This window comes from Heptranchias perlo, chromosome 10 (assembly GCF_035084215.1).
Source record: "Heptranchias perlo isolate sHepPer1 chromosome 10, sHepPer1.hap1, whole genome shotgun sequence".
Taxonomy (NCBI): domain Eukaryota; kingdom Metazoa; phylum Chordata; class Chondrichthyes; order Hexanchiformes; family Hexanchidae; genus Heptranchias; species Heptranchias perlo.
The window spans coordinates 77193112-77204010 of record NC_090334.1 but is presented as its reverse complement, the minus strand read 5'-3'; the positions used below and the strand labels follow the sequence as shown (position 1 = coordinate 77204010).

The 10899-nt window shown below is 47.3% G+C and overlaps 1 protein-coding gene across 2 annotated transcripts in view; it reads left to right on the top strand.

Annotated features, from left to right (window-relative positions):
• Window positions 1–6599: 6599 nt before the first annotated feature.
• gtf2a1 (general transcription factor IIA, 1) overlaps window positions 6600–10899 on the top strand; it is a 49003-nt gene continuing 44703 nt past the window's right edge. For both annotated transcript variants that reach the window (XM_067992046.1, XM_067992045.1), the window contains exon 1: window positions 6600–6779. In XM_067992046.1, coding sequence (XP_067848147.1) covers window positions 6750–6779 — 30 coding nt within the window. In that variant the 5' untranslated portion in view covers window positions 6600–6749. The remainder of the gene's footprint in view (window positions 6780–10899) is intronic.

The following is a 10899-nucleotide window of genomic DNA, read 5'->3' as shown; positions in this document are numbered from 1 at the left end:
GGATGGTGTGTGACTTGGAGAGGAACATCCAGGTGGTGTTGTTCCCATGTGCCTGCTGCCCTTGTCCTTCTACGTGGTAGAGGTCGTGGGTTTGGGAGGTGCTGTCGAAGAAGCCTTGGCGAGTTGCTGCAGTGCATCCTGTGGATGGTACATACTGCAGCCACTGTGCGCCGCTGGTGAAGGGGGTGAATGTTTAGGGTGGTGGATGGGGTGCCAATCAAGCGGGCTGCTTTGTCCTGGATGGCGCCGAGCTTCTTGAGTGTTGTAGAAGCTGCACTCATCCAAGCAAGTGGAGAGTATTCCATCACGCTCCTGACCTGTGCCTTGTAGATGGTGGAAAGGCTTTGGGGAGTCAGGAGGTGAGTCACTTGCCGCAGAATACACTGCCTCTGACCTGCTCTTGTAGCTACAGTATTTATGTGGTTGGTCCAGTTAAGTTTCTGGTCAATGGTGACCCCCAGGATGTTAATGGTGGGGGACTCGGTGGTGGTAATGCCGTTGAATGTCAAGGAGAGGTGGTTAGACTCTCTCTTGTTGGAGATGGTCATTGCCTGGCACTTGTTTGGCGCGAATGTTACTTGCCACTTATGAGCCCAAGCCTGGATGTTGTCCAGGTCTTGCTGCATGCGGGCTCGGACTGCTTCATTATCTGAGGGGTTGCGAATGGAACTGAACATTGTGCAATCATCAGCGAACATCCCCATTTCTGACCTTATGATGGAGGGAAGGTGATTGATGAAGCAGCTGAAGATGTTTGGGCCTAGGACACTGCCTTGAGGAACTCCTGCAGCAATGTCCTGGGGCTGAGATGATTGGCCTCCAACAACCACTACCATCTTCCTTTGTGCTAGGTATGACTCCAGCCACTGGAGAGTTTTACCCCTGGTTCGCATTGACTTCAATTTTACTAGGGCTCCTTGGTGCCACACTCGGTCAAATGCTGCCTTGATGTCAAGGGCAGTCACTCTCATCTCACCTCTGGAATTCAGCTCTTTTGTCCATGTTTGGACCAAGGCTGTAATGAGGTCTGGAGCCGAGTGGTCCTGGCGGAACCCAAAATGAGCATCGGTGAGCAAGTTGTTGGTGAGTAAGTGCCGCTTGATAGCACTGTCGATGACACCTTCCATCACTTTGCTTAAGATTGAAAGCAGGCTGATGGGGCGGTAATTGGCCGGATTGGATTTGTCCTGCTTTTTTGTGGACAGGACATACCTGGGCAATTTTCCACATTGTCAGGTGGATGCCAGTGTTGTAGCTGTACTGGAACAGCTTGGCTAGAGGCGTGGCTAGTTCAGCACTACACCCGGGATGTTGTCAGGGCCGATAGCCTTTGCTGTATCCAGTGCACTGAGCCGTTTCTTGATATCATGTGGAGTGAATCGAATTGGCTGAAGATTGGCTTCTGTGATGGTGGGGATATCGGGAGGAGGCTGAGATGGATCATCCACTCGGCACTTCTGGCTGAAGATGGTTGCAAACGCTTCAGCCTTGTCTTTTGGACTCACTTGCTGGACTCTGCCATCATTGAGGATGGGGATGTTTGCAGATCCTCCTCCTCCTGTTAGTTGTTTAATTGTCCACCACCATTCACGACTGGATGTGGCAGGACTGCAGGGCTTTGATCTGATCCGTTGGTTGTGGAATTGCTTATCTCTATCTATAGCATGTTGCTTCCGCTGTTTAGCATGCATATAGTCCTGAGTTGTAGCTTCACCAGGTTGGAACCTCATTTTTAGGTACGCCTGGTGCTGCTCCTGGCATGCTCTTCTACACTCCTCATTGAACCAGGGTTGATCCCCTGGCTTGTTGGTAATGGTAGAGTGAGGAATATGCCGGGCCATGAGGTTACAGATTGTGCTGGAATACAAGTTTGCTGCTGCTGATGGCCCACAGCGCCTCATGGTAGCCCAGTTTTGAGCTGCTAGATCTGTTCTGAATCTATCCCATTTAGTGGAGATGCCGGTGATGGACTGGGGTTGACAATTGTAAACAATTTTACAACACCAAGTTATAGTCCAACAAATTTATTTTAAATTTCACAAGCTTTCGGAGGCTTCCTCCTTCCTCCACACCATTCACCTGAGGAAGGAAGAAGCCTCCGAAAGCTTGTGAAATTTAAAATAAATTTGTTGGACTATAACTTGGTGTTGTAAAATTGTTTACAATTATCCCATTTAGCACAGTGATAGTGCCACACAACATGTTGGATGGTGTCCTCAGTGCGAAGACAGGACTCCACATCTCCACGAGGACTGTGCGGTGGTCACTCCTACCAATACTGTCATGGACAGATGCATCTGCGACAAGTAGATTGGTGAGGACGAGGTCAAGTAGGTTTTTCCCTCGTGGTGGTTCATTCACCACATGCCGCAGGCCCAGTCTGGCAGCTATGTCCTTCAGGACTCGGCCAGCTTGGTCAGTAGTGGTGCTACCGAGCCACTCTTGGTGATGGACTTTGAAGTCCCCCACCCAGAGTACATTGTGTGCCCTTGCTACCCTCAGTGCTTCCTCCAAGTGGTGCTCAACATGGAGGAGGACTGATTCATCAGCTGAGGGAGGACGGTAGGTGGTAATCAGCAGGAGGTTTCCTTGCCCATGTTTGATCTGATGCCATGAGATTTCATGGGGTCCAGAGTCAATGTTGAGGACTCCCAGGGCCACTCCCTCCTGACTGTATATCACTATACTGCCACCTCTGGTTGGTCTGTCCTGCCGGTGGGACAGGACATACCCAGGGATGGTGATGGAAGAGTCTGGGACGTTGGCTGAAAGATATGATTCTGTGAGTATGGTTATGTCAGGCTGTTGCTTGGCTAGTCTGTGGGACAGCTCTCCCAATTTTGGCACAAGTCCCCAGATGTCTGTGAGGAGGACTTTGCAGGGTCGACTGGGCTTGGTGTTTTGCCTTTGTCGTGTCTGGTGCCTAGTGGTCCGTTCGGTTTTATTCTTATTATGACCTTTATTTAGTGAGATTTTACAACTGAGTGGCTTGCTAGGCCATTTCAGAGGGCAATTATGAATCAACCACATTGCTGTGGGTCTGGAGTCACATATAGTCCAGACCGGGTAAGGACGGCAGGTTTCCTTCCCTAAAAGGCATTAGTGAATCCGAAGGATGGGCCGGGGTGGGGGGGGGGGGGGTTAAAGAATGTTAAACAAGGGACCTGGTGCTTCTATGAGGCCTGTTACTCACCAACACATGAAAGACATCTCGTCTGTTTGTTGTAATACGCAGTGCTTGAGAATTTAACCAAGATCCCAAACATTTTTGGCCTTTCTTTGTCAAGCTCAGTAAAGAAGCTTTCATTGTGTCATCCATGAAGTGTGACTTTATGTAAGTGAATAGATGGACTTAAGATGTTATTGGACCATGGCAGTAGAGCCAGGCCAAGAGTGATCTGGTCATCTGTATTTAAATTGGGTGGGGTGTAGGAAGCTGGATGTGCCGGCAGGAAGAGGGGGATGTGCTGGCAGGAAGAGAGGGCTGAAGCTGGGGAGTGCAGGACCATAGGAGCACGGTGAGGCTGGTGGGGTGAGAGCAGGAAGGAAGTGTCCTGACAGCGATATGAAATGCGATTTGTGAAAGTGATTGTTTGCTTCCCCCCCCCCCCCACCGCAGAATGTGATTGGTGAGATGTACGAAGCAGATATCGTCATTTTTTTCAAAATTAATTCTTGGGATGTGGGCATCGCTGGCAAAGCCGACATTTATTGCCCATCCCCGATTGTCCTTGAGAAGCTGGTGGTGGTGAGCCGCCTTCTTGAACCTCTGCAGTCCGTGTGGTGAAGGTTCTCCCGCAGTGCTGTTAGGTAGGGAGTTCCAGGATTTTTGACCCAGCATTAATGTCCAAGTCAGGATGGTGTGTGACTTGGAGGGGAACGTGCAGGGGGTGGTGCTCTCATGCACCTGCAGTCCTTATCCTAGGTGGTAGAGGTCGCGGGTTTGGGAGATGCTGTCGAAGAAGCCTTGGTGAGTTGCTGCAGTGCATCCTGTGGATGGTACACACTGCAGCCACAGTGCGCCGGTGGTGAAGGGAGTGAATGTTTAGGGTGGTGGATGGGCTGCCAATCAAGGGGGCTGCTTTGTCCTGGATGGTGTCTTGAGTGTTGTTGGAGCTGCACTCATCCAGGCAAGTGGAGAGTATTCCATCACACTCCTGACTTGTGCCTTGTAGATGGTGGAAAGGCTTTGGGGAGTCAGGAGGTGAGTCACTCACCACAGAATACCCAGCCTCTGACCTGCTCTTGTAGCCACAGTATTTATATGGCTGGTCCAGTTAAGTTTCTGGTCAATGGTGACCCCTAGGACGTTGATGGTGGGGGATTCGGCGATGGTAATGTCACTGAATGACAAGGGGAGGTGGTTAGATTCTCTCTTGTTGGAGATGGTCATTGCCTGGCACTTATCTGATGCGAATGTTATTTGCTACTTATCAGCCCAAGCCTGGATGTTGTCCAGGTCTTGCTACATTCGGGCACGGACTGCTTCATTATCTGAGGGGTTGCGAATGGAACTGAACACTGTGCAATCGTCAGCGAAAAGCGTCATTTCTGACCTTATGGTGGAAGGAAGGTCATTGATGAAGCAATTGAAGATTGTTGGGCCTAGGAAGTTGCCCTGAGGAACTCCTGCGGCAATGCCCCGGGGCTGAGAATGAAAAAGGAAAAATACAGACATCACAATGAACCAATGAAAAAGTAGAAAAATCAGAGACTAAAGACATAAAATTTTGTTAAATTCACACTAAAGATAAATCCAGAGCGGTCACCATACATGAAATCTGAGGTGTAAGATTTATGCTCACAAAGAATATGACAGATTACAAACCCATTTAAACATATGCAGCAGTGGATGAAAGCTTGATAGAGCTGAGTACGTTATTGATGGTCTCTAAAGTAAAATAAAGGCCTGCTCATCAAAAAGGGTGAGGGTTGGGAAGAGGACTGGTGTTGGCTGCGATGCCCCCATCCTATATTATTCAGCCTGCTGACATTCCTAGACTCCTGTGTGGCCACACAATAGGGCAACGTGCCATGTGCCAACTGTCAGCATTTTTGGAGGCCCAGTCAGCATTTGCTGACAAAATTCAGAATGGGCTCCTTTCACTTCAGCCCTGCTCCTCCAGCAATCTAGCTGCTAATGGGCTGGACCCAGCTCCCTCTCTCCTCAGTGTCACTCCAACTGCTAATAAAGGGTGCTGTATAATGTTAGCAGCAATTCCCATGAAAAGATCAATTCAGTAGGGTTTTGAACATTGTTGAGGAGGGAGGGGCCTGGGTTTGGTCTGTTAACTACCAGACTTTGCTCGGAGTGCAACTGAAGGAAGGGGGAGAAGAATGGTCCTGAAGGGGAGAGATGTTGCTAGTCACTTTTTGTTAATTTTCTTAATGAGTACAGATGGTAGCAAGCAGTGGAAACAACAGGCACTGACAACAAAAAAATTAGTACCTGCAGGCAGAGGGAGAGGAAAAAATATATAAATGAAGCATAATCACTAAGAAATCTCCAAAGGATGGAGGAATCCTCTTATTGGGAGTTGTGGTTCTATTCCACCCCACCCCCTCCATAGCTCCCCCCCTGCATGACCCCCATGTCTCCCCCTCCCCATATCCTCCCCATCCATCCTTCCCCATCATTTCCTCCCATCCAATGCCACCATCTCCTCCCATCCATCCCCCATTCAATAATCCCCATTCCTCCTTCCCCACCATCTCCTCCCATCCATCCCCCATGCAATATTCCCCCATCCATCCTCCCCCACCATCTCCTCCCATCCATCCCCCATTCAATAATCCCCATCCATCCTCCCCCACCATCTCCTCCCATCCATCCCCCATGCAATATTCCCCCATCCATCCTCCCCCACCATCTCCTCCCATCCATCCCCCATTCAATAATCCCCATCCATCCTTCCCCATCATCTCCTCCCATCCATCCCCCATGCAATATTCCCCCATCCATCCTCCTCCCCTCCCCCAATGCCCCCTCCCATCCCCCAATGCCCCCTCTCCATCCCCCAATGCCCCCTCCCATCCCCCAATGCCCCCTCTCCAACTCCCAATGCCCCCTCTCCATCCCCCCAATGCCCCCTCCCCCAATGCCCCCTCCCATCCCCCCAATGCCCCCTCTCCATCCCCCAATGCCCCCTCCCATCCCCCAATGCCCCCTCTCCAACCCCCAATGCCCCCTCTCCATCCCCCCAATGCCCCCTCCCCCAATGCCCCCTCCCCCAATGCCCCCTCTCCAACCCCCAATGCCCCCTCCCATCCCCCAATGCCCCCTCCCATCCCCCAATGCCCCCTCTCCAACCCCCAATGCCCCCTCTCCAACCCCCCAATGCCCCCACCCACCCACCCACCCACCCAAATCTGCCTTCATACAGCCACTTCGTGCCTGCAAGACTACAACACCCAGCAGCCATCGCGCGGCGGCGGCGGCACCCGGATGTCTCATTCCTCAGGGAAAAAAAGCCCCCTTGAAAAGCGTGACCAGCCACTCTCGCGATAGCTGCCTCGGTTGCGGCGGGCGGGGGTGGGGGAGCGCTGACGCAACGACTCATTCGTGGGACCCTCCCTATAGCGGCAATTGAAGCTCCATTCGGCAGTATATAAGCGCTCGCTGGAAGAGGACGGACGGCTTTCCCAAGCCCGCTCCAGGCAGCACCTTAAAATAAAAATTTTATTTTTGTTTATAATATATACTAAAAAAAAACCTGGACATTTTCATTTAAATTCTCATCCGTGTCCACATGGCGAGTTCGGCCAACTCAAACCCGGTGGTAAGATGTTTTTTTTGTGTGTGAGTGTGTTGTTTTTTTAATCCTCCGAAATAAAAGAGACTTTAAGATGGGAACCATTTTATATATTTTTTTTTTAAAAAAAGCAAATGGGTTTTTTTCCAGGAGAAAACGACGACAATTTTTAATAATTGAATTTAATTTTATAATTTTTTTTTTAAAAAAAAGAAAAGTCGTTTGTTTCCAGTCAGAAAATCACCCAAGAAGTTCGGCTGCAGGAACGTGGTTGAGAATTTGAGAGAAAAAAATATATTACTGTGTGTGTGGAAATCAAAAACTGAAACCCTAAGCAAATGAGAATTTAAAAAAAAATAATAATAATTAAACTGCTGGAGCAACAAAAAACAATGTGGCCGGAACAAACTGGAGAGGGGGTTGTGTGGAGTTGTACTTTTCATAATGGCAGAAAAGGAGGGGAAAAAAATAATTCCCCCCCCCCCCCTCCCCCTCTAGAAAATAAATGTAACTTCTGGTGCTTTCTGAAGTGGCTGGGAGAAGAAAAAGCCTCGCACTCCATTGCTTCTTAGAGAGAAAAAAAAAGTGTGAGGAAAATTATGAGGTGTTCGAAGTTCATGAGGTGATTTAAGCAACAAAATTGCTAAGTTCATGAGGTGATTTTTAAGCAGCAAAAAAAAATTTTGCTAAGTTCACGAGATGACCTATGCCAAAAAAAATACGTTCATGAGGTGATTTTTTTACACTTAAAAATATATATATATATATTTTGGGAGGGAGAGGGATCATCTTGAAGGGAATCAAGTTTGAAGCTAAGAAAACCCGTAAGATTGTGTATGTGAGAAGAGTTCAGCACGTTTGCAAACTCGTCGTTTTGCCTTCAGTTCTAGTTCATGCGTTTATTTTTAAAAAAAAATCCTTTCGAAGATCTACAAAAAAATTTCCAACTGAAAATGGAATAAAACCCCCCAAAACACCAACACACCCCGTCCCTAGAGCTCACAGGAGGGAACACTGAGGGAGGGAGGGAGGGAGATGGAGGGTTTATTGTGATGAACCATTTTGTTTGTAGCTGATTTGTTTGGCCGCTCGACATTTTTTTTCCCCCTTTTCATGGCTTCCCGCTCAAGCCGGGCGGGCCCGCCTTGTGACTCGGCTTCTCTGCCCAGTCCCCGGTCTCTCTCTCTCTCTCTCCTTCCCTAAGGTAATGGCCGGGAGCCCCTGTTCGCTTCCTATCTCGCTTTTCCCCTCCGCTCCACTCCACTCCATTCCATTCCTCCTCCTCCTCTCGGATCCGGTTGTGCCTGCTCGGCTCCCGCCGGCCGCCTCTATTATAATCTCGGCCGCCTGGCGGGGATGTGCTTCCCAGCCCTACGTCACGGAGAAAGGGGGCCTCCATATATATATAAGCGGCCAGCTGAGTAGGCCTCGGAGAGGGCGGTACGAGCGGGGAGCAAGAGAGGAGACGACGATGATGAGGCAGAGCTTGGAGGCCGCGGGGATACCACAACCCGCTTAATAACTTCCATCTGACCGTCCGCATAACTTGTTTTGGCCCAGGGTCCGCCCGCCTTCACCGGTGTAGTTTTATTTCTTGCACTCCAAGCAAACCTTCCGCCCGCAGCGTGACATTTTTTCCAAGGGTGTTAGCTTTGCACTCCCGCAGGGTTGGCTACACTAGTGTTCGGTGTGTGAAAATACATTTAAAGCTGCAAAACATCCCTCTTTCTGAGTAGTTTTTTAAAAAAAATATATAAATAAACTAAATATTTAAACCTATCATTTTTCCCCAATTCGATTGCTTCAAATCAAGAGTTCAATCCTTGTACAATAAATCGATCCTTCACTCATATAGTAGATAAATACTTGGAAGGGAAAAAAATTGCAAGGCTGTGGGGAAAGGGCATAGGGGTGGGACTAATTGCATAGCTCTTTTTCAAAGAGACAGTACAGGCATGATGGGCTGAATGGTGGCATCCTGTACTGTATGATTCTATGATTCACGTGCTATGTGTGAGCTATGGGGTTCCACAGTTGGTGAGTATCTGGAGCTCCCCTCTTGCTGGTGAGAATCAGTATCTTGCTTACACAAAAAGTGTATGTGACATTGTGAAAAATAGTTGTCGCATGTTTTGTGTCGTTTTCATTTAACACCTCTCCAGCTGGTTATTGATGTCATTTGGACCCAGTGGTTAAACTTTTATTGTCACTTGCTCATATCTTGAAATATCATCTTTATGCTGCTGTAAATTCTTGGCATTTTGAGGGGAAAAACTTGATCTGTAATTAAAACAGAATATTCTGAAAATACTCAGCAGATCAGGCAGCATATGTAAAGGAAGGAAAAAGTTAATGTTTTAGGTATAATAACCCTTTTTCAGAACTGGAAGAAACAGGAACAGCAGTAGGCCGTTCAGTCCCTTGGCCTCTTCTGTCATTTAATTAGATCATGAATAATTTGTATTTCACCTCCATTTACTCCATATCCCTTGATACCCTTATCTAACAAAAATCTATCAACCTCAGTCTTGAAAATTTCAATTGATCTAGCATCCGCAGCCTTTTGGGGAGATTGTTCCAGATTTCCACTACCCTTTGTGTGGAAAAAGTGCTTTCTGATTTCATACAAACATACGAATTAAGAACAAGAGTAGGCCATTTGGCCCCTCAAACCTGCTCCGCCACTCCTGTATGGCCTAGCTGTAATTTGAAGATTATGCCCTCTTATTCTGGATTCCTCTACCGGAGGAAATAGGTGCTCAGTATCTACCCTATATCATTTTAAATATCTCGATTGGCTCATCCCTTAACTGTCTAAACTCAGAATACAAGCCAAGTTTAGGCAACCTGTCCTCATAAGCCTTGGTATCATTCTAGTCAATCTGCATTGTACCCTTTCGAAGGCAAATATATCTTTCCTGAGGTTCAGTGCCCAAAAATGAATGTAGTACTCCAAATGGGATCTGACCAAATCTGTGCTCAGCTGAAGCATTACTTCCTCACTTTTGAATTCCAATCCTCTTGAGGTAACGTCCAACATTCCATTAGCCATTTTGCACTTGTGCACTAACTTTATGATTTGTCTACATGGACACCTAAATCCGTTTGCTCCTCCATGGCTCCTAGCCTCTCACCATTAACATAATATTCCGATTTATCTTTGTCAGATCCAAAGTGGATGGATGACCTTGCACTTCCCCACATTGAACTCCATCTGCCATAGTTTTATCCACTCACTTAGTCTGCCTAACTTCCTTCTGCCATCCACACAACTTGTGCCTCCTAACTTAAGTGTCACCTGCAAACTTGGATTTACAACTCTCTATTGCTTCATCCAAGTCATTAATATATATGGTGAAAATCTGAGGCCCTGGAACATCCCTAGGGAACACCACTTGTCACATCCCACCAATCAGTGAACAAACCCTTTATTCCTACTCTCTGTCTTCTACCTCTCAACTAATTTCCAACCCATATCAAGGCTACGTCTAATTCTGTGCGCCCTCATTTTTGCTAATAATCTGTTGTGTGGAACCTTATTAAATGCCTTCTGGAAGTCCATATTGATAATCCATAGACATTCCTTTATCTACTTTATTAGTGACATCCTCAAAAATTCAACTAGATATTTTGCACAATGCTTCTCGCACATCAAACCAGTTACTTTGAGTCTCCAATTCTGCCAATAGAGCATTGGGCTCATTGGGGGTGCTGCACAATGAATATGTTCCCACTACATGCTTTTGCACTGCATGGGAATATTTGTCAAATATTTGCAATAAAGAGGATTGTAAGTGCAGTAGCACAAGCTGCAAATTCTCCTGGTTCTACACTGCTAGTGAGAGAGTGCATCTTTCACTTTTATATATTAAAATAAATATTTATTTTTACACACTTTTGATTTTGCTGGATAATTTTGTTCTGTCACCACAATGGGAGTTCATTTTCCTTTATCCTAGCTCTCGCACCTTGAGGTGGAAAACAGTGAATGCAAACAACATTTTCTTTAGTTCAGCACTGGAGTGCGGGGTGGAGAGGTCATTCATCTGTTCAGTAGATTTAACCTATTTCAGGCATCTTCATTTCTGTGGATTAACAATTTCTTTATGCTGTTTTGTAGTTGCTCTGGTGTTAGCAGCACCTACCT